Source organism: Aspergillus vadensis, assembly GCF_003184925.1.
Source record: "Aspergillus vadensis CBS 113365 unplaced genomic scaffold BO88scaffold_13, whole genome shotgun sequence".
In the NCBI taxonomy this organism is placed as follows: Eukaryota; Fungi; Ascomycota; class Eurotiomycetes; order Eurotiales; family Aspergillaceae; genus Aspergillus; species Aspergillus vadensis.
The window spans coordinates 854,446-880,536 of record NW_020292051.1 but is presented as its reverse complement, the minus strand read 5'-3'; the positions used below and the strand labels follow the sequence as shown (position 1 = coordinate 880,536).

The 26,091-nt window shown below is 51.4% G+C and overlaps 10 protein-coding genes across 10 annotated transcripts; 5 read left to right on the top strand and 5 right to left on the bottom strand.

Annotated features, from left to right (window-relative positions):
* Positions 1-439: 439 nt before the first annotated feature.
* On the bottom strand, positions 440-3,048 carry BO88DRAFT_367110 (putative FAD monooxygenase). Its single transcript, XM_025704061.1, has 3 exons — positions 2,006-3,048; positions 1,655-1,948; positions 440-1,592 (listed from the first exon to the last, which is right to left on the bottom strand). The coding sequence occupies exons 1-3, from the start codon at positions 2,657-2,659 to the stop codon at positions 630-632; spliced, it is 1,911 nt and encodes a 636-aa protein (XP_025562494.1). The 5' UTR covers positions 2,660-3,048; the 3' UTR covers positions 440-629.
* A 1,070-nt stretch (positions 3,049-4,118) lies between these two features.
* BO88DRAFT_405558 (putative C6 finger domain protein) lies at positions 4,119-6,964 on the bottom strand. The gene is made up of 7 exons (XM_025706911.1): positions 6,522-6,964; positions 6,350-6,462; positions 5,431-6,291; positions 5,295-5,381; positions 4,941-5,236; positions 4,446-4,881; positions 4,119-4,369 (listed from the first exon to the last, which is right to left on the bottom strand). The coding sequence occupies exons 1-7, from the start codon at positions 6,678-6,680 to the stop codon at positions 4,192-4,194; spliced, it is 2,130 nt and encodes a 709-aa protein (XP_025562493.1). The 5' UTR covers positions 6,681-6,964; the 3' UTR covers positions 4,119-4,191.
* Positions 6,965-8,014: 1,050 nt separating this feature from the next.
* Positions 8,015-9,624, top strand: BO88DRAFT_405557 (carnitine:acyl carnitine antiporter). The gene is made up of 5 exons (XM_025706910.1): positions 8,015-8,595; positions 8,648-8,696; positions 8,759-8,775; positions 8,840-9,453; positions 9,513-9,624. The coding sequence occupies exons 1-5, from the start codon at positions 8,347-8,349 to the stop codon at positions 9,559-9,561; spliced, it is 978 nt and encodes a 325-aa protein (XP_025562492.1). The 5' UTR covers positions 8,015-8,346; the 3' UTR covers positions 9,562-9,624.
* A 144-nt stretch (positions 9,625-9,768) lies between these two features.
* BO88DRAFT_63499 (D-arabinono-1,4-lactone oxidase) lies at positions 9,769-12,236 on the bottom strand. The gene has a single exon (XM_025713027.1). It carries the CDS (start codon positions 11,807-11,809, stop codon positions 10,070-10,072), a length of 1,740 nt encoding a protein of 579 aa, XP_025562491.1. The 5' UTR covers positions 11,810-12,236; the 3' UTR covers positions 9,769-10,069.
* A 210-nt stretch (positions 12,237-12,446) lies between these two features.
* Positions 12,447-14,886, bottom strand: BO88DRAFT_405553 (putative ABC transporter). The gene has a single exon (XM_025706909.1). The coding sequence runs from the start codon at positions 14,856-14,858 to the stop codon at positions 12,663-12,665; it is 2,196 nt and encodes a 731-aa protein (XP_025562490.1). The 5' UTR covers positions 14,859-14,886; the 3' UTR covers positions 12,447-12,662.
* Positions 14,887-16,034: 1,148 nt separating this feature from the next.
* Positions 16,035-18,194, top strand: ugd2 (putative UDP-glucose dehydrogenase Ugd1). The gene is made up of 4 exons (XM_025704060.1): positions 16,035-16,461; positions 16,526-16,845; positions 16,894-17,031; positions 17,079-18,194. The coding sequence occupies exons 1-4, from the start codon at positions 16,248-16,250 to the stop codon at positions 18,021-18,023; spliced, it is 1,617 nt and encodes a 538-aa protein (XP_025562489.1). The 5' UTR covers positions 16,035-16,247; the 3' UTR covers positions 18,024-18,194.
* A 548-nt stretch (positions 18,195-18,742) lies between these two features.
* Positions 18,743-19,749, top strand: BO88DRAFT_488589 (DUF3632 domain-containing protein). The gene is made up of 2 exons (XM_025712623.1): positions 18,743-19,169; positions 19,230-19,749. The coding sequence occupies exons 1-2, from the start codon at positions 18,776-18,778 to the stop codon at positions 19,661-19,663; spliced, it is 828 nt and encodes a 275-aa protein (XP_025562488.1). The 5' UTR covers positions 18,743-18,775; the 3' UTR covers positions 19,664-19,749.
* An 828-nt stretch (positions 19,750-20,577) lies between these two features.
* BO88DRAFT_63446 (uncharacterized protein) lies at positions 20,578-21,893 on the bottom strand. The gene has a single exon (XM_025713026.1). It carries the CDS (start codon positions 21,699-21,701, stop codon positions 20,598-20,600), a length of 1,104 nt encoding a protein of 367 aa, XP_025562487.1. The 5' UTR covers positions 21,702-21,893; the 3' UTR covers positions 20,578-20,597.
* A 222-nt stretch (positions 21,894-22,115) lies between these two features.
* BO88DRAFT_341923 (TPR domain protein) lies at positions 22,116-23,582 on the top strand (the record flags this gene model as incomplete). Its single annotated transcript, XM_025703121.1, has 1 exon — positions 22,116-23,582. The coding sequence occupies one exon, from the start codon at positions 22,116-22,118 to the stop codon at positions 23,580-23,582; it is 1,467 nt and encodes a 488-aa protein (XP_025562486.1).
* Positions 23,583-24,551: 969 nt separating this feature from the next.
* BO88DRAFT_405547 (uncharacterized protein) lies at positions 24,552-25,976 on the top strand. The gene has a single exon (XM_025706908.1). The coding sequence runs from the start codon at positions 24,591-24,593 to the stop codon at positions 25,872-25,874; it is 1,284 nt and encodes a 427-aa protein (XP_025562485.1). The 5' UTR covers positions 24,552-24,590; the 3' UTR covers positions 25,875-25,976.
* The last annotated feature ends 115 nt before the right edge of the window (positions 25,977-26,091 follow it).

Below are 26,091 nucleotides of genomic sequence, written 5' to 3'. Positions count from 1 at the left end.
ATATCCCACCTCCCATGAATATGAATATATACATTTTCTCCTGCGAACTTGACTCTCCGCGAGATGATCGTAATCTCTCATTTCTGGTTAATTTGGCTCTACGATGAAATCTTCACCGGGCTGGGACAACGGGCTGACATTAAAGGAACATCGGCAATGAAATCCAATAGTTTAACAACCAAATATGGCAATGCTCGGATCGGCAAAGCTCCCTCCCCCCTCCCCACCGGATTACCGGCTTAGGTGACCGGTGTGAAAGAAGGTTGGATCCGGCTTGCCGGCTATCGAAACCTGAATAGGTAGTTAGTTATTGTGGATATAGTAGGTAAACCGAGATTGGTACTAGTGAGTCGGGTACTAAGAAGTTGGTCATCTCTGTAGTAAGTAGCACGGCCCTCTGTTTACGAATACTACAATATCTGAAGGCTATAATATCAGAGATTTGGATTGAATTCCTTTATTGAAGACAAATCAACTCCAACCATGCCGGTTCATAATCAGTCAGGCTGAACGAAGCTAGAAACCAAAATGTGAAACCAAAATGTGAAAAGACTATGTACAAAATCCACCCTCAAATCGAAGGGAAATAATTTTTACAAGACAAAAATTGTGCTTTGCGAGGTGGTCATTTACAAACGGCTTTGCTGGGAGTCCTGGCCAAGAGGCTTCGTCGTAAACGAGCCGAAGAAGGCATTGAGGGCGTCCACGGTGCCGCTGCCCTCGGACAGCTGCACGGTACAGGCGACGTGGCTGTCCGGGCGAGTAACGACAACACCACCCTTCTCCACGTCGAAGCCCAGCTTCTCGTGAGCGGCGTAGGTGGCCTGGGGAACGCGCACGTCGGGGATGTTGTCGGCGTAGAGGTGGTGGTGGTAGTCGCGGAGGATCTTGGGAATGGAGTCCACGTCGATCTGGTTCTTCTCACCAGCGTAGACCAGGCAGATGGAGAACAGCTTGGAATGAGGCAGGTGGTTTTCGAAGAACGACACGTCGGCAATGTCGGTGCGGCGGTACACGGAAAGGAACGAGCGTTCCTTCTCGAGGTTGGCAGCAAGATCGGTGATCGCCTTGCTGGTCTTGTCCTGCTTACCGGCGAAGATGAAGATCCGGAACGCACCGTTGGCAGGGATCTCCTGTTCCAGGTGCACGTGGTTGGAGTCTGCCAACCGGGTGACGGTGGTGGGCGTGAACGCGCGACCAGGGGTCAGGCGGACACCGGGGACGTCGAACAGCGGGGATTGAGCGGGGTGGCTAGCGTCCCAGGTGAACACATTAGGCTTGTAGGCAACACCGTATCCACTGGTGAATTCACAAGAGGACTTGAAGGTCTTGACGAATTCGTCTTCCTCGCCGCCAGCCGCAGCAGTAGTGTGGCTGGCCTCGCCGACCTCGCCGGCAGTAGGGCGACGCTTGGAGAACAAGGCGGCGTATTTGTTGTCGAAGCTCAGCAAAGTCTCAGCAATATCTTTGCGCTCAGTCTCGTAGGTGCTGAGGATGGAGCGCTTAGCCAAACCAGACTCAACGGCGTGGAGCTTCCAGGCCATGTTCAGCGCATCGTGGAAAGCAGTGTTCATTCCCTGACCAGCCTTGGGCTACAGCGTTTGTTAGAATGCATATTCAACTCGCAAGATATCTTGAAGACGGGCACACTTACACTGTGAGTGTGGCAAGCATCACCACCCATGAACACACGCTCATCGAGAGTGTACTTCTCGGAGATACCCTGACCGATCGGGTAGACGGAGTACCACTCGACGCGATCCCATTCCACCCAGTACGGCTGAAGAATCTTCCGAGCGGTGGCCTGAACATCCTCGGCGGTTGCTGTCTTTCTAGGGTCGAAGTCGGGGTCGTCCGACGAAGCGATCTGGACATACAGACGGACCATGTTGTCCTCACGGGGAATAACCATGATAGAACCGGCATCAGAGTGGATAGTGCACTTGGTCTGTTGGCAGATAATTAGCGACTGTTCGCATTGTGATTAAATTTTGAATTTGCTTACCTCAATGTCAGGGAAGTTGGTCCTCACGACACCATCCATGACACCCCAGACATAAGAAATGGGATCCTTGTACTGGATCTGAATACCAAGCTGCTGTCTGATGAAACTGCGAGCACCTTCACCGCTGAACAGATACTTGGTGCGAACAGTCTCGATCACGTTGGTGTCAATGCTCTTGAGCTGCACTTCGACGGGGTAGGTCTCGTCCAAGCCGTCGTTCTTGAAACCGACGATGGTCCACGGCCTCTCGACAGTGGTACCGGCCTTCTCGATCTCATCCAAGAAGACGCGCTCGATCTTACCCTGGTGAACCAGGGTAGTGAAGGGGTATCTTGTGTCGATAAAGCGGGGGCAGCTGGGCCAACTGCCAGTACGGTGGATACCTTGTCCACCCGGGAGAGGATCCCAGAAAGCAACATCGTACACCTTAGCGGGCTTGAAGGCCATGATTTGGCGCTTCAAGCCCAGGTTGCGAAGGATTTCCGTCGAACGAGGCTGGATACCATCGGCACGGCCGGTGGCGGTGGGCACCGGACGGTTGTCAATGTGCTTCACCTTGTAGCCCCAGCGGGACATGCAAAGCGACAAGACAATGCCAACCGGGCCAGCGCCCACGATGACAATGTCATACTTTTCTTGTTGTGAAGGGGCCATGGCGGCAGTGTGCAGGCGAGAGAGCGGGTCAAGCTTCGGGGTAGTGGTGGTGTGGGGAAGTCAATAGATACAGAGTGGGGATGGGGTATATTCACAAGAAAGAGACAGACTGAAGCATCACCCAAAGGTGGGAGAAGAAAGCAAATAAATAGAGAGAGATGAAGCTGATCTGGAAAGAGAAACCTTCATGATGAAAGGGAAGGGGAAATGGCGATATAAATACCATGTGGTGAGCTGGGGTGGTGGCCCGAAGGCACACGGCGAGACAGACATCGGGGAACCACAACGGCATTCATAGTCGGCTGGATCGTGGAGAGTTTGGGGGGAGAGCAGCATAATAGAGCGTGGGGACGAGCAGGAAGCACAGAGAGGGCTGAAAAACCCGCGGTGTCAGCCATGCAGGGGGGGACAGTACTGGCCAGAAATGGCCAAAGATGGCCAAAGAAGGGCCGTGGGTAACCAATACTGGGGGAGATCCACTGGGGCTGCGGGGACATGGGAGGCGCTGGGAGAGCGCTGATTGGTTCAGGCAGACTGCCGTTGCTCGATCCGAGCCCCCGGACTGACTTGGGATGAACTTGGGACGCTCTGCGGCTAAGCAGCTCGGCAGGTGGGATTGGTGGGAGTCACGTGGCTGGCCGTCGGTCTCCCGGTCAATCTTCCGATCCCGGGTTTGCCGGGCATTTTCATGTCATTTGCTACACTTTCTACACCTTGAGGTAACAGTCACTGACTCGGCTGTATGATGCCGATTAGCAATCTGAATTACGTTTGTGGTAACTCGAGTGGACTTACTAACAAAACACTCTACTCCTGGTCAGCTAGTTATACAATAACTTCCATGTTAGGTTAAAGTGGCTAAATGAATCGGTTGCATAAATTTATACCTGCCAGTCGACGCATATTGCATTTTCCCTAGCACCCAATGAAGGCTCGTGTAGTTCAGATGAATAAGACCCTTGAAGAGGCAATTTGCGTCACAATGTCATAGTATTATTATTCCTGTGATGGCGAGTGGCTCTTGAGATCACGTGCTTTGTTTGATCTGTTTTGCTTATTGGTCACGTGGCGCTCACTCAACGTAAGTAGTATAACCTGTAGTCTATGGGGAAGCCTGGGGAAGGAAGAGATCATGACTGAAGGCATATTCAGGAGGATCAATTTACCAGAAAAGGGCAGGTAGTTTTATTAAGATTGCTGGGGCTGTTTTTCCTATACTACTTGCCAATGGTGATTTACACGCCCAGATTGAGGACCAAGGTGTATATATATATCCAAACTATAGCTCATCTAGTAGGATATCAGTCTAGTACTTCTTACTACTAGTACTAGCCCATCTCAGCATTCCATCCGAGAAGTTAGCTGCTACTTACTACTACTAAGTTCCCAACGATAAGTAGGGCAGCAATGTTTGTATTCTTCGAGTTATATCAAGATATTTTGACCTCGAATGTTATTTATTGGGTTCATTCATAGACACATACAGACATACATACATACATCAAGACCATACATACACATATTGATTACAATTACAGTAACCGCAACAACTCCAAATCCTTCGCCACGGCCGGACTGGCCTGCGCACAATCTTCCAAAAACTGCATCATCTCCTGGTTCCATTGCTCCCATCCCGCCGGCAAAGTCTCCTGTAACCGTCTGTCCGAGGAGTGAGATATACAGTAGAAAAGGAGGATTTGGCCGAAGAACCTACAGAAACCTGGTAAGCACGTAACAACATCTTACGGGAGGGGAAATTGGAGTTGGGGATTGGTTGTTGACTTACTGAGAACAAAAAGCGAATTTAATCGGGATACAGCTCTTCATGCGCTGGAAGATGCCGCCCACGACAGGCCAATTCATTGCATTGAGCAAACCACTGTGAATCTGCTCGAGATCTTTGTCTGTTAGGGCGCCGGGCGTGTGGAGCGCCTTGTAGAGGTAAGGACGGCCGATGTGGAAATTGGCGATCATATACCGGCCACGAAGCATGGCTTCGGAGACGGCGATCGCGGGGGATAGGGCGTGGCGGTGGGACGGAGTGAAGGGAAGGTGTTGCTGGGAGGCTGGAGATGGTGGGATCGGGGTGCTTGGATTCGTGGTCAGGGCAGAGGTGGTGTGGTCGGGAAATTGGAGGGCGGCGGGGAGGTTGATACGCCATTGTTCTAGTTGGTGACGGAGTTCGGCGTTGACTGCTGGGTGGGGGAATGTGCCGGAGTCGGCTGGTAGGAACGGAGTGTTAGTTGGATGAAGATAGCTGGATGAGGGTAGGGTAACTCACAATGAAAGTAGAGCGAGTGTCGGATGCGGGTTAAGATGATTCGATGGGCGACCTGCGCGAGGAAATGATATTGGAAAAACGAATCGTCTATCTCTTCTAATGAGAGTGAGCGAGAAGCTGGAAAGCCCACGCTTTCGAAGGTGATGAACTTGGGAATTGGGACGTATTCTTCGAGTCGGGAGAGACCGCTGGGCGGGACGTGTAATTCTTGGACGAGAATGGTTTCGTTCATTAGGCAGTTCCAATATACTCGAGATTTCATATCGCCTTCCCATTCATCGAAGTGTACATCATGACTGGCTAGTGTCAGTTTTGCGAGGACCATTTATGCGATAATAGCCATGGATGGCTTACTTGGTGAGCATGGACAGACAGCAAGTGGCCGCTCGATGGATCATGGCCCACGAATCCATGGGGCGAAGAATTTGACTGTAGTAGATGCTTTACAAAGTTAGCATTCCATCAAGGATATTCAAGCGGAAAGCCTTACAATGACAAGAGGTAAAATTGGCAGCTTTGGAGATTGTTGTCACACATCAGAAATCCAATGCGCTGGCGAGCAGTGTTGAAGAAGCGCAATCCCGGGGGGTTCTCGTAGACCACCCCCATCCAGTCGGGAGGCTCGAAACGACCACTGCGCGTCCCTAGTAATGGGAAATCCCCTTCCTGGTAGGCGTGGACAGCGATGCAGCCCAGCGCCATGATATTGAGAACCACACAACTCTCGATGTTGTAGCCAAAGTTGCTCTCAATAGCCGCGCCCAGGGTGAAAGCATAATAATAGTTCTTGTCGATTATAGGGGTAAACAGGTTGAAAGTGGTGAAGTATGCGTCCGAAAGGCCTTTGACCATGGCCAACGGAAGTGCGTTCAGCCAGTTGTCCCCGGCCTGCGCTGGGAAAGGGCAGATGTACATAGGCAATTGGGGGCGCTTCATTTCAATGTCAATCACATAGTTTTTGCCCAGTTTTTCGTGTGCTGCAAGTAACCGTTGTGGAAGAATCTCTTGAGCACCTGCCCAGGAGATCACTCCATGCTGGCTGAATGAAATCGAGACTAATCCGTTTGCCTCCGTCGGATTGGGATGCAGGTGTTGGTCGTCATGCTCCACTTCGTTCAGTCTCATTGCCTCTGGCGTGAGAGCCTGAGAGGTCAAGCGTTCCAACCTACCCAAGCTGCTCGTGCTGCGAGAATGATGCGCGAGCGAGCCTATCGTCTCTGTGCCATCCAAACTACGGGGCATCTGACCCCGAAGGGATTGGATTTCCTTGGAAATGGCCGTGGGAACATTTTCCAGCTTGGTTTCCAGTCGATGCAACGTGCTCATTATCAAGCTGAGAGAATGATCTCGTCTACTCTGAGCATTAGCAACAATGAAGAAAGGGACTGGTGAAAGTGACTCGGTCTTACTTGGAGGTCTTGCGCTCATTGTAGACACACTCGAGGTTCAGCGACTTACACAAGCCGCACTTCGGTCGCGATTCATCACATCGCGTCTTCTTAAGCCTGCAATTCTCACATGCCTAAGAGAAGTGGTTACTACTACTATCGCGCACATTACTGGCAACGGGGAAGAACCAACCACTGTGGCTATAAAGTTTCGGGGCTTTTTGCTGGGCCCGGATGCATGATGCTGCTGCTCTGAATCCCCGGGCGAGAGACCCTGAGGGGTGTGATCCACCAGATCGGGGGACTGGGATGCAGGGCGTGGTGGGGACCCTTGATGAGGACGCTTGCTCATGGTTGAGATTGTACGCGATAACGCCCACGGCTCCCTACAATTAGTGGTGGGAATCGCACATTGTGATCCCGACTAGCTCTGCTTCCTGTTCGTGCTGTAAAGGGCTTCGACAGTCCCAATCGGCCGTTAGATTAATTGTTAGATCCGGAATCTCGTAGAATTTCTTCAGCAAAAGACTGGATAGACTCATTTATTATCTCCGATTAGTTATCAGATAGTCCCGGTGACTCAAAATGATGCCCGGAGAAGGTGCCCTTTTCCGGAGTCACCTGACTGGGCCCGTTCTCTTCCTCTTTAGCCTCGGATGCCTCTTTATTATGCTCACGTGACCCAAACCACTCCTAGGACTAGGAAAGACGAGAAGGATACCTGCTTTGAATAAAGCTGGCTAGATTTTTTCCATTGTAAAAATCTTCTTTTTTTCTTCAATCATCTAAAGTTTATTTTATGTCATTAAGTGAATGTACAAGCTTTCTGTGATATTAACGTCATAGTACTTTGGACATCATTCCTGGACTGTGAAACTTGGCCAATCAAGAATGATCTCCGTCTATAATGTACATACTCTTTGTATTACCGCACATGCTAGTCTACTTCATATTTATATGATAAGATATAGCGTTTTCAGATGAAGCTCATATATTTTTATGACGCAATCTGGTGTAGAGAAGCCATTTTAAGCTCAATCGAACTCCATTCCATCCAATGCTTATTCTTATGCTTGGTCGAGCCCGCAACTATGCAGTTGCTTCTGTAGGGAAGTAAATCCTTACAAAGAAGGGTATTACCCGCCTCCTCCCACGTGTATTTGAGTACGTATATAGGGGATTCTAGGGATCCGCAGAGTATCTGCTGGTAATGATGGCCCTATGGTCTTGTCTTGAACTTTGGCCCCTAGAAAGGTTGCTTAGAGCTTCACATTCAAACAAATGTCATAACTGGCTAACCAGTAGTCTGCGAGTCAGTATCCTCTCCGCTCTTCGTCATGTTGCATATTACATGCTTTTATCTTCAATTTTCTTATTCTTCCTTTTCTTTTGTGGTAACACATCTCATCTTGTATCACGTGCGGAGATCATCACTTTCTTATCAGAGATAAGTAACTAGTCACATGTTCGAGCTCATTATTCAGTATCAGCTGCATGATCATCACGTGAACGAGCTGATTCTGAATCAGGAATCCTGTAAATCTATCCAACCATTCGCCATCTCCAGTCAACCGCAAACTGTCGCACTAAGTTCCGGGCGGCCGGCCAAAACTTAAGGTACGTACCAGACTAGTACTTCGTATATATACCTAGCAGTTACCTATGTAGCATTTACCAGTCCGGGGAGCCTGTCTCGGATAAATACTTGATCCATACCGAGCCGAGGTCCGGGGTATGGGATTGCCATGCTGGTCGGCCGGATGGAGAGCGTGACCGTCGCAATCAATCAGTCGCGAGCTTCCTTTTTTCTTTTCTTAATTCCCCCTTTGCTTTTAATCCGTGTACGCAGCTTTTTTTGTAAACTATCCCATCTATAACTAACTGCTTTTTCTCCCCCCCCTCTTTCCAAAGTCGCCGCTTCTTGCTTCTCCTGCTACAGCGCTCAAGAAGACACGACTCCTCCCCGCTCCCTTCTCCCCACTTCTTATTCTCCCCGCTCATCCGCGCCAGCCACCACCATGACCGCTTCTCCGTCCGCCGCTGAATCAATTCCAGAGGAAGTCAGAGTTCCGGAGCCCAAGCCCGTTAACCAGACGATTGCTCAGATCCGCTCGCTTGCTGCTGGTGCTGCCGGTGGTGTGTGCGCCGTTGTTGTCGGACATCCTTTCGATCTGGTGAAGGTGCGCCTTCAGACCGCAGAGAAGGGCGTTTACTCTGGTGCTATCGATGTTGTGAAGAGGACTGTGGCCCGGGAGGGTCTCGCTCGAGTAAGTTATCTTGATAGCTGGCGTTGGACACGGTTGCTGATCATCGGAATAGGGACTGTATGCAGGTGTCTCTGCTCCCCTGGTGGGAGTCACACCAATGTGTAAGCTTCCCTCTACTTTTTCTATTTCCGTCGCAACTGCTAACAGATCGCGTGTATTCCAGTCGCTGTCAGTTTCTGGGTATGTCTACGAGTTTATGGAATGTGATCAATCTCTTTTCGCGCAGACGGCTGACAGCTGGTAGGGTTATGATGTGGGTAAAACGCTCGTCGGCAAAATGTCCGAAGTTCGCGTAGAGAACAACACCCCTCAATACACCATTGGCCAGATTTCAGCTGCTGGTTTCTTCTCTGCCATTCCCATGACCTTGATCACGGCACCCTTCGAGCGCGTCAAGGTGCTCCTTCAGATCCAGGGTCAGAACCCCCCGCCTCCCGGCCAGAAGCCCAAGTACTCCGGCGGTCTGGATGTGGTCCGGCAGCTATACCAGGAAGGTGGTATTCGCAGTGTGTTCCGTGGTAGTGCAATGACCCTTGCTCGTGACGGCCCTGGTTCTGCTGCGTACTTCGCCGCCTACGAGTACATCAAGCGCACTTTGACTCCCAAGGATGCGGAAGGAAATGTCACTGGCCAGTTATCCATGCCAGCCGTCCTGGCTGCCGGTGGTGCTGCTGGTATTGCCATGTGGATCCCTGTCTTCCCTGTCGATACCATCAAGTCTCGTCTGCAGAGCGCGCCTGGTCGTCCGACGATCGGCGGCACAATTCGCACCGTCTATGCCAACGGTGGCTTCAAGGCTTTCTTCCCTGGATTCGGACCTGCTTTGGCAAGAGCCGTTCCTGCCAATGCTGCTACTTTGTATGTTGTTCTAACCCTGACATGTTCTGGGGCTGTCGTTGCTAATATATGCCGAACAGTGCGGGTGTTGAGCTGGCTCATCAGTTCATGACAAAGCTCTTCGACTAGACGGATGCCTTGCGCGCTGCAGGTACGGTGGTGTAAGTCTATCGGTTATTTGATATTGTGGCGTTCGTTGTTTCGTCCTTTGTGAAAGCATTTTGCAAGCCTGGATATTCTTTTTTTTTTCATTTAGACTAGACGGTTTCTGGCTGTCTGTAGTGCTAGGAATCCAATACTATATCAGTAGAGAATCTGTCGCTGGTTTGACTAAGTAGTTAGTACGTTCGACTGTTAGACTGATAGTAGGCTATTGCCTGTCCAGAATCAGGATCACTGCTGTTGCTAAATGAATAGAATGATAGAGTATTGACGGAGATATTATGTAGAAAAGAAAAAGGAAACAAGAAGATAACGGAACAGTGAGGCAATAAAGTACAGGGTCTCTCGAAAAATCACCGAGTCGGCGATTTCAACCGACAACCCTCAAAAGCGGAAGGGGCGCGCGACCGGTTACTTTGTTGCTACTTGGCCAAACCTCCTTGTCCCGATTCCATCATTCCCTCACGCATCAAATTCAGGGAAGGACAACACTGGCCTCTCCCGCCGCGAGAAAATCGAAGCTCTCTTCGCTGGTTGCTGTTGTGGGAGGACTAAGACTAGTACCCTCAGACGAAACTTGAATTTTCTCGTTGCCTAGCGTGGACACGAACATTGCAGCCTGACGGCCCTGGTTCCCTTGCCATTGTTTGTGTCCAATCCACTCGACGCCGTCACCGGATCCCTGGATGTTTGCCTTGCGACGAGTCTTTTCGCGTTCGAGGAGCGGAAGGTCGACCGGCCCTGATGCATTCGACTCGTCCCCACTCCCTGGCAAGGGGAGGGTTCGGTAATGCCATTCACCAAGGAACATGCCGTCGGGGTCCACGTCCTGGCGGACCTTTAACCATTCCATCATATCATCTCCATAGAGAGACTTTAGCTCATCCCTCGTGGTCCGGAAATTCTTAGCCCAATGCGGTCTTGCACCCATTTCGCGCATAAGCCACTCAAATGCCTCGTAATACCGTTCCGTGCAAGGAGGATCCCGATGGTACGGGCGATAGAGCGTCGCATTGAGATACAGGGTCGGTCCGCTGGAAGAGGTAGGATCGAGGAACGGACGGGGTGTCTTGTTATAGGTAGAGTCCGCGACTCTGACTTCGATGGGGCAATGCACCCACAGGCCGTCGACGGAAAAAGGGATGCGCGCTGTTTCGTGATCGCCATTCAACCAGGCGGAGAGACGAGTGATGACTTCGGGGCCCTTCTCAAGCGGGAGTGCCCATTCATTGACAAACTGCGAGTACAGACAATTCATGAGGAGACCTGAGCGGGCTGGTTCTACCGCTTCCGTCACGACGGCTTCCGGTTTGAAACCATACTGCAAACCAAAGACCAGCCATTCCACCCACGGGAGAATACGGGGGAAGTAGTTGGCCAAGGCCAGCAGATTGTGGTAGATGTGGTAACCGAGTGTCTCTCCATAGAAGGACTTGGGCGGTTCCCGCAGCGGGAGATCGGTCTTGTCGGCGTGCCAGACAACGGCACTCTTCTCATAGGGCATCCACCATACCCGAACAAATTCATGCGATGTCCACAGTCCGGATGACCATTGGGCCAGCACAGTCGACAGTTTGCGCCGCGTCTGTCGCCAGGCCACCTTGAACGCGGGCTCCGCCTGCAGCGTGACCTCGACAATAATACCAAGTGCACCCAGAGAGATCAGCGCAGCCCGGAAGAGCGACGGGTTACTGGTCGCGCTACACCGCACCAGCTGCCCATTAGCCAGCATGAGAGTCAGTGATTGAATACACTCGGAGATCAAGCCATGCTGGAGAGAACTTCCATGGGTACCCGTGGAGATCACGCCGGCGATTGACTGTTCATCAATACTACCCAAGTTAGACAACATCAAACCATGTTTCTCCAGCTGTGCGCCCAAGTCTCTCAACCGAATTCCCGCCTGGACCGTCACAACCCCGGTCTCCGGCGAAACCTCCAACACGCGATTGAAATCATCCAAGTTTATCAGCCAAGCGGAGGTGCAGGTCAGATCGGAGGGGGAGTGGCCACTCCCCACGGTGACCAGACGACGGCGACAGTGGCGAGCGAGGTTGACGAGCCTCCGAATTTCCTCGATGGATTGCGGGCGTACGTAAAGTTCGGGACGCGAATAGAAGGTCTGCGCCCAAGTATGATGGAGATGATGGGTGGTTGCGCGAAAAGGAACCGCAGGGTCGACACGGGAGACCTCACGCAGGATGGCGGGGTCCATGATGGAGGGGGGAGGGGAGGGAGGATCCCGTCGCTGCACGATTGATTATCTGCACGATATGCAATATGACAGGTCGGATCAGCGGTTAGAGGGGCAGAATTCTCCGTGTGGCTGGAATTTTGATTTAAGAAACGATAAGGCGAAGAGGGACGATCGGGGATACGATCAATCACGGCATGATGAAGGAAAGGGGAGATGCACGAGATGCTAGGAAATCGTAAGTAGCAAATTGGTGAGTAGTAGTAGGAGGTTAAGTAGATTACTAGCAATTTCCCTTCCAGCAAAGCGGCGAACTTTGGCGTGAACCGGAACCAAACGGCAGACTCTGCCTGAGGCGATCATAAGGCAGCAGAATGCGGGACCGGGTCGGGACGGCGGTTTATCCGGCGGGACTGCATACCTTATATCTTAATAGATAATAGATGATTTAGATAAGTACAGAGGAATATCTTATACTACAATTGAGCACCGTCTTCGCATGTCTATCGTTGACATCGGGGGAAGCTATATGGCTATGGTCAATAAATACTAGTCTTACACAATTGCCTACGTCGGAGGTCTAAGGCTTACCCTTTCTTTCCTTTGTTCCTCAATCAGCAGCTAAATGAGCAACATGCTGTGCTAGTAGTAGTATAGGCTTCCCCAACTACCAGTAGTAAGTACTGAGTAGGCCACCTCAGCTCGCTCTCACCAATCAGTTTGAGTTCCCTCTTCCAAAGAACCCCCCCTCTCGCTCGAAGAGGTATACCAACTCAAGATCTAGAGAGGCCGTTCTTGAATCAGATCTATGTATGTGTTGTACATAATGAATAAATATATACTACTACTACTACTACTACTACTCTCCCACCGGTCATATAGAATACCACTCGAACTTTTCAAAATCCTCCCGCACAGTCTCCCCTTCCGGCACACCCTCAACCCCAGCACGTACCGCACCTTCCTGGAAGTTCGCTGCCCAGGCCTTATCCCAAACTGCAGGCTCACTCAGGGTACTCCCTGGCTTTAGGGTGCCGAATTTGAAATCCAAGTGTTCCCCCGCATCGGAAGGCAGGCGCATGAAATAGCGCACACTGGAAGGAATCTCCTCCTTCACGTGGGAAATCATGACCAAAGCTTGATCATCCGTGAGTCCACGGAACCGAGCATCTTCGGGGGCAGGGTGCACTTTAGTCACCCGCTTAGTGACGAACTCGCCGTGGTCGATGAAGTTGAGACACTTGTCCCGGATGGAGGCGGGCATGCCGGAGAAGGCTTCGTCTAGGATGACGATGTCGGGTCGGTGGACGAGAGCGCGGAGAAAGAGAACGAGGCGCTGCTGAGCAGTGCTCAATTCAGCGAAGCGAACTGTGTCGGCGTACTCGACTCCGTGGTCCGGGTTGTAGAAGTCGGTGTCGGATTTGACGAGGGTGGGGAAGAGATCGCGGGGAGTGGTGACTTTGGTGGGTTTTTGGGAGATGTTGGAGACATCGGGGTCGAGTTCGGCGCGGAAGAAGCGGAGGATGGCGCTGACGTCTAGGTCACGGTCATGATTGAGAGTGGGTTTGGCGAGGAAGGTTTCTGCGAAAGCGGATTCAATGGCTTGGCGGATGGTCAGTTGACGGGGGAAGAAGGCGTGGATTTCAGGAGACGAGTGGCCGAGGCGGGATTGGAGCTCGAAGATCGAGAGGCCTGGTTTCCCGGCTTCGGGGAGCCGGGTACGGCCGAAGAGGCGGATAGGGAGAGCGTAGGTTTGGGGATGATCCGAGGTGATGAGAGAGAGGAGAGTGGTTTTGCCGGAGCCGTTGGCACCTAGCACGGCCCAGCGCTGGCCGCGCCGGACTGTCCAGTGCAGGCCAGCTTGTGGTTTGTTGTGTACGTGCTGGGTCCAGTCGCCCAGGACGCATTTGTCACCGTATTGTACACGGACGCCGTCCATTTCAATCAGTGGTTCACCGCCCTTGATAGGGAAGGATGGGGTAGCGCGACCCTTTCCTTGTGGGGGAGCTAGTCGCATGTCCCATATCAATTGGCGATCAAGATAGCCCGCATCGATGGATTCCTTGGCCTGTTCGTACGTCTGGTGGACCCACTGGTTCTCCTTGGCTGTAGGCTTCTCATAACTGCCTAATTTCTTCCATACGTTGAACACCTTCTCCGCCTCCGCGCGGGGAGCTTGGAGCAGAACCCGGTGGGAGTTCCCCAACACCATGATATGCGTGATCCAGTCGGGCAGGGGGTCTTGGGGCCGGAGCGCGAGAACCAGTCGGGGGTCCGACTTGGCTGCCAGGCGCTGGAGGAGGCTTGAGATGCTTCTGACAGTAGCGGGATCAAGGCCCATGAACGGATCATCAAGGAGGAGCAACTCCGGCTTGCTGAGGAGGGCCTTGGCAATTCGAGTCCGTCTAGTCTGACCATTGCTCAAGTTGGCAACCGGCATATCGAGTAATTCCTCCAGCCGGAGCTCGGAAACGACCTGTGCCAGCAGCTGCTCATCGTGTATCTTTCCGTCTTGCTCGGATTCCAACGGGTTCAGAGAAGTCTGGCCTTTGAGATATTGGCGGACTGACCAGTCGGTTTCCTCGCGGAGACTCTCATATCGGGCACTCAGATAGGCGCCGCGAGTGCCCCCAATGGCGCCGGAACCTTCACCACTGAACCCGATATATTGTATTGCGTTCCCTGCAAACCGTAGGCGGTGATCTTTCTGGGCGATCTCGTCGCTGAGGAGGTACGGATAACTGCGCGCCGTGGGCGGTGTGCAGATGTATTGACCACGGAGTACGTCGAGCATCTGCGTTCTTCCCCCGGAGCCAATCACCGCCCAAGTCTGCGGAGTATCACCACCGTTGTCCCCGGTGAGGGTGGATTTCGCGGGTAAAACGAAGTTGAAGTCGGGAAAGAGGGGAGGATTGCGGCCTTTGGCGGCATCTTCGGGAGTAGGATAGTTCTCGTAGAATGTGGCATTCTGGATCCGAATTAACGGCGGCGCAACGGATGACACTGAGCGGGTGGCGCGAAGGAGAGGCGAAGACCGCAGTGGCCTTGTCCTGCAAGCTAGCCGGAACATGGCACTGCCGGAGAGAGTCTGTAGGTATTAAGTATATTTTTATATCGTATTTGTACATCCAAGGAAAGGAGAGAGTAGTTCGATTGGTCACTCACCGGATCAGCGTTAGTCCGGCTCCGATTAAGTCTTGGCATTGTTGATAATCCATAGATAAGAGAGATGGTATAATGATCTTAACTCGAGCTAATCAACTATATTCATTATGGTTTTTATAGGCGGCCCCCAGAAGCAAGCATGAGGTATCATGAGTGCAGTCATATTAGTATTGAGTGAACTTCTAGCTGCATATGTCCATCACACCAGCGATAAGGCGACCGAGGAGGATGCGAGGGTAAGTATTTCCTGGTCGTTTGGATAAGGCTGGATAAGATTACCCGCACCTGTTGTGGGGGTGCTGTGATTGTATAAAGTAATTCTATGTTTGGCTTCCGCAGAGTTTCCGGGCAGATATACTACTACTATTCTCACGATCTTGTTTCATCAGTCAAGTTCCATACTGACACCTAATGGAGCCCTAAAACACAGTAAAATCACGGGTAGCGAGATACTATAGTTCGATAGCAGCCATTCTTGCTCCCGCCATCCAACTCAACTAATCCATATCTCCTGTACTTAGTACCAGCACATCTGCATCCTAATCCCAGTGACTGTATGTTGTCCCTGTCCACTCTCATAGCCCCTTGTTAAAAACCACATCATTCCCATAATTTGGTGACGTATGTCGCTGTCGCATCTCATGCAGTCCAGTCCCACGTTGTTGCGCAATGCACGTTGAACCCGCTGTCTGATGAGTGTCATTGAAATTGTGCATCAAGAACAAAAACATTATTTTCCTGGAAAGCAGCACATGCAAATGCAATCCATACTAACTAAAAATAGTTTACTGACATGAACCCGTACCGCCAAGAAGAAACAAAGTGAGGCTGCTGCCTTACTAAAATAGGACAGCACCTCAATGAGAGAGTGGGTCCAGCAGGTAAATCAATCATCATCCAGACCCGCTGTTCCAATCAACTGTGGAATGCAGTTCAGTAGTGGTAGTTCAGAGTGGATTCTCGTTGCGCCACGAGCTTGTCCACGTAGATGGACACAACCCCCATGTCCAATGGTGCGACCGTGAATCCATTCGGATATTTTTTCGGGGCAATGAGGGCTCGCGATGAAGTGGCTAGTTTTGCGACCAGACCGCCCTTTTGGCCACGACACGCCCAAACCACCCACAACGCGTTCGCTCGCTGTCTCTTTGTTTTAATTCTTGCTGAATATGTGTCCCGGTCGGTGGTTAAGGGGTGAGAGAAAAAAGAGAAGTAGAGAGAGAAAGCGAGAGAGAGAGAGAAAGAGAGGGTGGTCAGTTAGTTGTTGATTAGTTGATGATACGGATGTGCCGCCATGATGCCATTCTTTCCACTACTCTTCGTCCTGGCGAGTATAACTTTGTTTTTTTCGCGACGTCGCTATAAGACAATCGAGAGTGCTGAGCCGCCGGTTGTCGTCAAGGGTCATACCTACTCTGATAGCGTGGATGAGACCGAGCTTCAGCCGTTGGAGAGTAAGAAAGTTGAGGATGTTCGGAGTGCTTGTATAATTGGCGCTGGACATGTGGGTAAGCGCGCTGCTATTGCCTTCCAGTCCAGTATCTTAGAAGAAGAATAACTAATGTCGGCCAGGTGCATTGACGGCGGTTGTACTCGCTTCCCAGAATCCCCACATCCAGTTCAGTGTCGTTGACAACGATGCGGATCTCATTAATGCGTGGAACTCCGATCGCCCCCCGGTGTTTGAGCCTGGGCTGGAGGAGATGTTGTTCGAGGAGATATCAAGTCTCAGTCTGGATGCGTCGGCTGTCCCGAATCAGTCTATAGCTTCAGATAGTGGTCAGCCTCGAAAAAGGAAACTGACGAACTTGACGTTTTCCACCAACATCCACGCTGGCGTGGCCGCAGCAGACCTGATCTTCCTATGTTCGGAGATATCCTCAACTATAACAGTAAGATGCCCGCTTACAAATGGAAGACAAAGCTGATGGTTGGTATAGATTGACGAAAAGGAGCGCTTAGATCTGTCCCAGTTGGAGTCTGCAATCCGAGCGATTGCTCAAGTCTCAACTGGCCACAAGATTATCGTACAAAAGAGCACAGCTCCATGTGGTGTCGTTCAGCGAATGAAGAAGATTGTTTGTGTGTCCTCCCCTATATAGCAATAACATTCTAACGAAAGCAGTTGCGAAAAACCGCATCTCCATCCGCTTCATTCGATGTGCTATCCAACCCCGACTTTCTAGTTCCAGGCACAGCCCTTCATGACCTCCTTTACCCTCCCCGCATTATCATCGGGCACATATTTTCGGAAGACATGTCCCCCGGAGCATTAAGCGCACTAAAGAAGCTTTACATCCCCTGGGTTCCAGAAGAGCGCATCATCACTATGGACGCATGGTCTTCTGAACTGGGCAAGATAGCCGCGAACGCATTCCTCGCCCAACAAATCAGCAGTCTTCATTCGCTCAGCGCTATTTGCGAATCCACCAACGCCAACATCAACCACATAACCCAGACCCTGGGGCTACCGCAACGAGTCGGTTTTGGATTCGGCAGCTCGCACTTGCAGACCGAGGTTCTCTGCCTAGTATATCTGGCCCGAGAGCTAGGACTACAGCAAGTAGCAGAGTACTGGCGCGCTGTCCTGCGCATGAACGATTCGCACAACCGACGTATCTCCCAACGCGTCCTGTCGCAGTTATCCGGCGATCTCACGGAGCAGAAGATTGCTATCCTGGGGTTTACCCCGAAGGAGAACAACAATCAGTATTCTGTGGCGCTGGGTCTGGTCCGGGACTTGTCGAGGAATGGGGTAAAAGTAGGAATTTATGACCCGTTTATACCCGCAGGCCAGTTGGAAAACACGCTGCGTGCGAGTAATGCGTCTCTTGAGTCGGTCACAGTGGCTGAATCAGTGGAGGCGGCATGCGCGGGATGCAGTGCTGTCATTCTTCACACGGATTGGGAGACATTCGGACATGAGAAGGTTCGATGGCAGGGCATTGCAGGCCAGATGCAGAGCCCGAAGGTGTTCTTGGATCCGTATGGTGTGTTTGACCAGTTCAAGATGCAGCAGTGGGGATTCAAGATGTTGCAGGTGGGTGTGAGGCAGGTAGAAGCAAAGTAACATTTGTGATGTCGTTACAACTTCTGTCTTTTTATGATCTGATTTGTTTGTTTTAGCATATGGCGCAGATGGAGAGGTTACTAGGTGTCATGATTGTGTGGTTGAGCGATTGATGTTTGATTTTTAGTCTCTTTGAGTGTTAGGGTCAGCGATTTAAATGTTATTGTTCAGTGCTTTCTGTTTTGGTTTAAGTGCTTCGAATTCTCTAGCTATTACTGTGTACAGCCCTGCGGGTGTGTTAAAACACAATGAGTCCAAGTGTGCTAATTGGCTGCCAGTTCCAGGGTACTCAGGTGCATTGGTGAAAGCCTTATAGGCAAGATTTTGTGATGAGTCGATATCGATCGGGTCGTATACTGTCTCATGCTATTATATTTCTCTTTATAGATTAGCAGGGCGAGCAGGTCCATAAGGAAAATGGGGGCCGGGCGATCTACGAGGTTGTGGCTAAGGTACAGGCCAGCGGCACCTCCCGCGCATCATGTCAGAATCCTTACTCCTTACGATATGAAATTCACCTGTCAGATGAGGAGACTTACTTTGCGTAGAGTGGGGCAGCCTTACATTCCATGCTCTTTTGCTGGACGGCGAAGGTGGCGTGTTGGAAATAGTTGTTGGCTGAACAATTCTTAGTGCTGGCCGCTTCTACACAGCCCCAACGCCCTTTATTTAAACCTCTCAAGTCATGTCTGGAACACTTATTCCCTTCAGCCTCCTAACTCCAACACCCTACTCTCAAGCCTTCCCTCCCCATGGAAGGCCTCAATGAAGATTCACTTCCCCGACCAGAATATCCAGTCATCGATGAGCTAGTTCAAAACCCTGCTGTCTCTCCCGCCGAGGCAGTCCAGCATCTCCTCCGCGTTCGCGAGGCTTTACATCAGGAGAGACAGGAATCCGAATCCCCCTCTGATATCGATGGTAATCATACATGGTATGCCATGACCAAAGTTGTGGACACGGCGAACATCACTCCAGCAGATCAGCAGGACAAACTTATCGACTTCATTTTCGAGCTACAACGTACCAAGGTTATTAACCCCGTCACAGGCGAAGAGCCAACCGCTGTTGATCTCAAGCTATGGATTGAGGTTCCATACCTGAGCATATATTTGACTGATTGCTATTATTTCAATTTCAAGCCTGGTATATCACCCCTTCACCCCTAATTCATTTTGTTGGTTAACACGTAACTAAATCCGTCAGATTATGCCCGCCAGATAGATGAGGATCCCCAGAAGGAGTATCCTCCAAGTGACCTTCAGGAGTGGGAGAACCGGAATGCCTTCATGGCGCACCTTACGAGAAGAGTAGAATACCTCTGCCATCTTTCAGACGCATCTCTGTATGCATTCTATTCGTGTCGATCAGCGTTCGAGGAAGGGCCGTTGATAGAGGAGGCTGTACGCACTGCATGTATCTGGTATATATACGCCGGTCAGCGCGTATGGGAGAACTGTCAGGTTGGACGGCTCTTTGGGGATGAGGACCAAACTCCGCGCCGAGATATGCACATGGATAGATGGCGCCTTTGGAAAGATGGATTGAAGGCGGCACAACGGGAGTTTCCTAGGGAAAGTACGCAGGAGATGATACGGAAGGCGTTGGAAGAGATTGAGAAAGCAGAACAAGGAAATTAATAAATCAATCAATAAGAATCATGGTAGAGAATCCACGGAGACGCAAAATGATAGTGATGACGGCTCAAGCCCAAGCTGTTAGCCGGACGATGGGCAGCAGCTGGTATTGTGCTGCATTTGTGCCATTGACTTCCATAGATATGGTATATGCTACTCTGGAGCTAACAGCCGTATTCTTATTGCTTTTATGTTTCGATCATCAGAAGAACAAGTGTGCAACTCATATTTCAAAACGGTCCAGTAAGCAGTACCTTCGCTCTTCAAGGCTATATACAGCCTTAAATACTCACGGTATACAACATACATTCTAGAGATAAGACCTGAATTGTGAAACGTTTCCACCACCCCCAAGAAAGGTCATCAACCATCCTCCTGCAAATCAACGCAGGCTAATCCCACTTTGTTTCCGCGGCGCCCGTCGCTGTAGTCAGCTGCAAGGTACCAAACCCGGTGCCCAGTTATGGGGGAGGCGGGACTCCCGTCCCGTCCGAATACTCCTACGCGATCGTCTTGGGTAGAGTTTTCTGGCACCGATAGTCAAGTGAAGTTGGCGGCTGCCAAAAGTCGATTGACGGAGTTGAGAGAGAGGAAAGCAAGGAATCGAATATCAGGGTGAAACGAATGTCCCGCTATCAAGGCAGTGTCACCGGAAGCCTGCGTCATCTATTGCCGTATAGAATTTGCCGCAGGTGTTGTCCTTGCCGGTGTCTTATTGGCAGTCCTTGCAGGCGTATGCCAGTGCATTATAGACGTAAAAGCAGGCTGGCACCCGCAATTCGGCTTATCTCATGGAGCGGAAGCGAGTTCGAAGAGATGAGTCAAATCGTATGCTTCGAGCGATTTCGAGGGCCTCGCTTCCCCAAGATCCCTGTAATAGATTGGATAGACAGATAGGAGGGAAGAAAGATACATATACGAAGCGGAGATGCAGTCACTAATCAAGCTGCTCGGTGAACTCCTCCAACCCACCCACATCCTCCCAGAACTTGGAGAAATCGACATCGTTTTCTTCGAAGAGCTGCTTTACCTGAAGCATGGCGGACTGTTGCCTTTCCGGCGTGAACCCGCCCGGCTGGGTACTCTCGTATTGGACCAACTCAACCCACCGGTAGAAAAGGTCCTCCTTGCCCATGGCGGTCAATTTGTCCTTAAACACCAAGATCTGGTCTCTTTGGGCAGATCGGGCCGGGTCGGCTGGGATATTGATTGTATCGGGGTTACTCCTTTCGTTCTCATCTCCGACATGCCAGATCAACCAGCCATGGGCATCCGTATTCACCAAAACTGCCGTGCGGAACTCTTCCAATGAGACCTTATCGTCCGATTTCCGATTGTCAACCATCTCGTGAGCCTTAATCATGGCGTTGTAATCGAGGTCGAAGTCCTGATCTATAAGCAGGTATCCCGTCTTTCTGATACGCTCCGGCGTGACCGCCGCAACGATCTTGTCTCGTGTTTCCTCGTCTTCACGGATCCAGCGATCACGTTTGAGGCCCTGAGTCATGTCAGGTTGGCTTCGCCGAACAATAATCTCGTATGGCTGGAAGCCGATGTTGCGTCGCCATCTGACTGCTCCGAAGAGGAAGCGGATAGGCCAGGCCAGGAACATAGTAAACAGGAAGTAATCAAAAAGAACTGTTCCTATGCGACGCAGAGCCACCATGAAAACTTCGGCCCAGTCCATTGTCGTTGTGTCCACCGTCATAGAGTTGTTCATCCCGACCAGCGCTGCTATCATGGCGGGATACATGTTGCGGACCATGTAGACTCGGAAAGCGAGGAGACCGACAACGATGGCATTAATTGCACAAGGAACGATGAAGGTTTGTTTCTTGACGTCCACCGGGCAGGTATCGACGTGGATAAGGTAGACTTCGCGCGGAGAAAGCGAGTCGAGGAGCGGTTTCAAAGATTCCGGTGCTCGAACGAACGGAGGGATAGGGCCACTTTGCGAGCTGGGAGTGGAAGTTCCCGACGAGGTTGCGGAGGAAGTAACTGAGGCCTTGCCCTTGGGGCCTCGCCTGGCGGATTTGGCCATCCTTATGCGGATACTCGGGGATGTACAGTCTTTCGCTTTGCAAAAGTTGGAGACGCGAGACAAATGGTGGCCGTTAAGGGGAAAAGGGGAGAGGGAATGGCAGAAGATTTCTTCAATAGGTCCACATGAAGGACTGGTCCTCTGACCCGGAGGCTCAGCAGTCGCGGCCAAAAATATGCCAATCAATACAAATGAATTGTAGGTCAAACGACCTCCGCGCGAGAGCTCAAATGACCCGACCCCTTTGCACGTGACTATGACGGCCATGAAGCTGGGATGATCTAATCGGACTATCCATTGTCCGTCCCGGCCCGCTTCCGCATTCCGCAGCTCCAGAGTCTCTCGTCTTGTCCGTACAACAACTAAGGAATAGCTCGATGCTATCAACCTGAAAGTTTTGATACACATCCCACAATGTTAGGCGCAGCATCCCGGCGCGCTGTCGCCATTCCAAGGACCCTTGCACATCGCCATCATCAACATGCATTCTCATCCTCGTCATTCTCGACACGCACAATACCCTCCATCCTCCGTTCACGGCCGACCGGTGCTGCTCCTACATCTCTCCTACGAACCGTCCAAGCCACCACCATGCAGACTCGTCCCCTCTCCTTCGCGCAGAAGATGAAGCGCGGTTACCAGGAAGCTTCCCGTGGCATTTGGCGCAATAACCCCATCCTCCTTCCCCTCGCACTCCTCTCCGTCGCCACCGCAACCGCTATCTTTAGCTACATTGCCTACAAGGAAGCCACAGAAGTCGGCCCGCAATACCACAAGTTCCCGCCACCGGTTGCAGAACGTCTCCGTACGGCAATCTACTATACCGACGTGAAGCTGAATCCCGTCAAGGCTATCGACGCATACAGCGAGGCAATCAAGTTAGCAGCGGAACTGCAAATGCACCCTTACTCGGACGAAGTGATGGGAATCAGGTTGCAGGTAACCAAGTGTCTAGAGATGGCGGGGCTAGTGCCAGCTGCTATCCAAGTCTTGGAAAAGACACGAGCAGATGCATATCACTGGGTGAAGACGAATATGGAAACAGAAGCATTCAAAAGGGGGGAAAGCGATTATTTCTTTGCCCGCGGGCCCTCCGCAGAGAAAGGCGAATTGGCCGCTGAGCCAATGAAGGTTGACCCCGCCATTGCAGAGTCATACGAGAAGATGAAGCAGGCGGAGATCTATGAGTATGAACAAGTAGAGAAGACTCTCGCCAAGGTTGTGGGTATGTCCGTAAAGCTCGCGGAACTATATAAGAGTGATTATGTCCAGGATGACAAAAAGGCCGAAGAGGCGCTCGAATTTGCCGTTCAACTATCTCTCGGCGAAGTGCAACGTCGACACCAAGCCAAGGTCCCCATCGGCGGTGGCAACTGGTTGACTCTAACGGAGATCGGAACTGCTCTATCCGAGTTGGGCCAACACTATGCCTCCAAGGGGAAGTTGGACCTTTCGTTGCCGCTGTATCTGCGCGCCTTTGACCTCATCAATGCCAATGAAGGCGGAGTTCCATCATGCAAGCAGGTCACCCTCATGTACAACATCAGTGGCTGTATCGGCTACCCAGCTCTAGACGGTGTCGCACCATCGTCGGACCCCGGTGTTTCGCGTGCTGAGGCTATCGAGGCCGCACGCAAGTGGGCTCAGGGCGCGATTGAGAGGGCTGAGAAGGTCGAACCCTCCGAAGATTCTGCGGAGTGCGATCACAGCTGTGCGTCGGCTAAGGTTATGCTGGGACAGTTGGCAGTGTTCCATAATAAACCAGAGGAGGCACTGAAGTATTATTATGAGGCCAAGGATCTTTACAACCGCCTAGAACTTAGTTCTGATGCGGAGGATGTCTTAAGGCTTATCAAGGATCTTGAAAAGAAGAAGAAATGATTGAACTGATGGATGCGAATCAGATTGGGAGGATTGTGTTGACGGGGCTGATCAAGACCAATATCCACCAGCATGCGGACGTAATGTCACTGCCTTCTTATTGGGGGTCGAAATGTGGCGTCGTCAACCACTACACCAGCCTACGCGGCAACATATCAGTGAGTCAGTAACCATTAAATTCATTGCGGACGTTTTGACCTGTTCGAGCCGCTGAATTAGGTGCAGGCGCTTCGTTGTCTTGAAGCAACGATATTGCGACGGGCTGTGATGGGATGACCTAGGGGCTACCCTACTCTCTTTCCTCTGGCATATTGGATCTTCCTGACACACGCCTCGAGCTATTCGTCACCCCCCGTAACCTTCACCAGCGATGTATTCTACTACCCTTATCTCAAACTTGTACATTCAATCTTGGTGGTGAAGCCATGTGATCACGTCCAGAATATACTCTCTTCTTCTCCCTGACCTCTCTGGTTACTTTCATCGCAGCCCAGTGGTCCCTGAGTTGCCATCCATGTGTGATACCAGTCACTTTTTGCAGTGCCGTCCCTTGGCACCGGTAGCTAGTGTGTCAACGAGCATTCCTGCCCAATTATATCATCGCACCGAGCCGCTAAAAATCAATCCATAGAAGAGATGGATAGCCGGATACCATGTACTCGATGTGCAGATAATAGAGGGAGAAGCTTACGGATCATGCCCAATTGTAGCTTGAAGCCATAAGGCGGTACCTGCACGGAGTATTTATCTTACTTCGGGAGGGGAATAGTCGGATCAAAGTAGGACCGGGGCCTCTTCCAGAACAATTTCCGATGCCTCGACTTTCCACGCTCTCTTCCATGCTTAAGCAATTCACTAAATATGGATGGATGAAGCACACCAAGCAGTCCAGCTGAAAATACTTAGCCGGGTATGCTCACGCCCATACGGGTTCGCGGTCGCAGGAGAAAATACCCTGATGATGGAGCCCCCAAACCAAAACCCACTGGACCCAAGGGTGGGCGACCCATGATATCTCACCAGACAAAGCTCGAATCATCTCAGGCGCGAAGCCACAAACGAGCTCGTCTACTCGTCGTCAAGCCCACCAAACCCCGGCAATCGATCCTGGAGTCTCTCCCCGTCGAGTTGATTGAAAAGATCTTCCTATACTCTCTCAATGTGAACTTCGCTCGCTGTTCCTCAGCCCTAAGCGCAACCGTTTCGAGTGAGCGCATATACAGAGCGTTGATCCTGTTGGCGTTTTGGGATGACTCGTCTGCTACTACAGGGGTAATAAATCAGGCCTCAGAGGCCGCAATATCCAGGATCCTCCGACCAGTCGATTACCACCCTCTCAGCCATGCGGAACGGAGACACCTCCAGGACACCATCCTTCGCTGTAAATGGTGCACGATACAGCGGCTTCTAGCGCAGCTGCCGGACCTTATGAACCTCACCATTCAAAGGCACTGGTTCGGTGCAGGAATCAGCATGGCCCCACATGATCAAGAATCATTGACCCGATTCCTCGCTCAGAAAGCAGACAATCGCGTCTTCGAAGGAATAGACACCAACGGAGCCAATCACTACACCCTTACTGTAGCACCCCTAGTTTCAGTAACAATCACCCACCATGAAACCAACCAATCAACGACCTACCCCGTCCTAGGCGTTCTTCTTATCCCCGATAAACTCGTCGAAGACCTCTCTACCCCCGATCACGTCACCTACCTCGAACTCCTCCGCATAGCCAGCGGTTTGAACCGCGCCGACCTCGTCAAACCGACTGTCTCTGTGTCCCATGAATCCCTGCAAATCGGCATCCATAATGCCCTCATCGAAAACAACTCAGCGGCCTTATCCACCCTCCTCAAGATCGATGAATACCACTTCCGCAGCGAGAACCAGTCCCTCAATCCAACTACTGCTGTCCCTTACGTCCTCCCCGCAGAACATTTTCGCACGGCTGTCCGGTTCGCCCGGCATGACACGACGTTCTTCCAGCTTCTTGTGCGTGCTAGTGCGGAGTCTGTTCCGGCCGATGATTCGGAGATTACAGAATGGGCTGTGGGCTTGAATAACGCATTTGGGCGCTGGCTGTTGATTTTGATGGAGCACTTGCCGCAGCAGATTCGGGCCGCACATGCGAACCCGGCGGAAGATGCAGTGTTTTACCTGGGCCGGGCGAACGGACAGAGAGAGCTGGCAAGACGGTACTTGAGAGAGGTGTTGGGGTTGGAAGAGTTGGGATGTTGGATGGAGGAGACGATATTCGATGCGTCAGCGTTGTGGAAGGTGGACGTCGACTGATTCTATTGCAAAAGCCTGCTCTAATTGTGGGACTATATGCCCTGTCAGGACGGGTCTTTTGACATAGCTTAGGACAGTCGAATAGTTCGTTAGAGGCCTGGGGGGTTTTAAGGGGGGGGGGGGGGGGGTGTATATATTATCAGTGGAACTCGAGTGACAGTTCGTCAACGAGGCTGAACGCTACAGTTGAGCATAGAAGTATATAACTTACCGACCT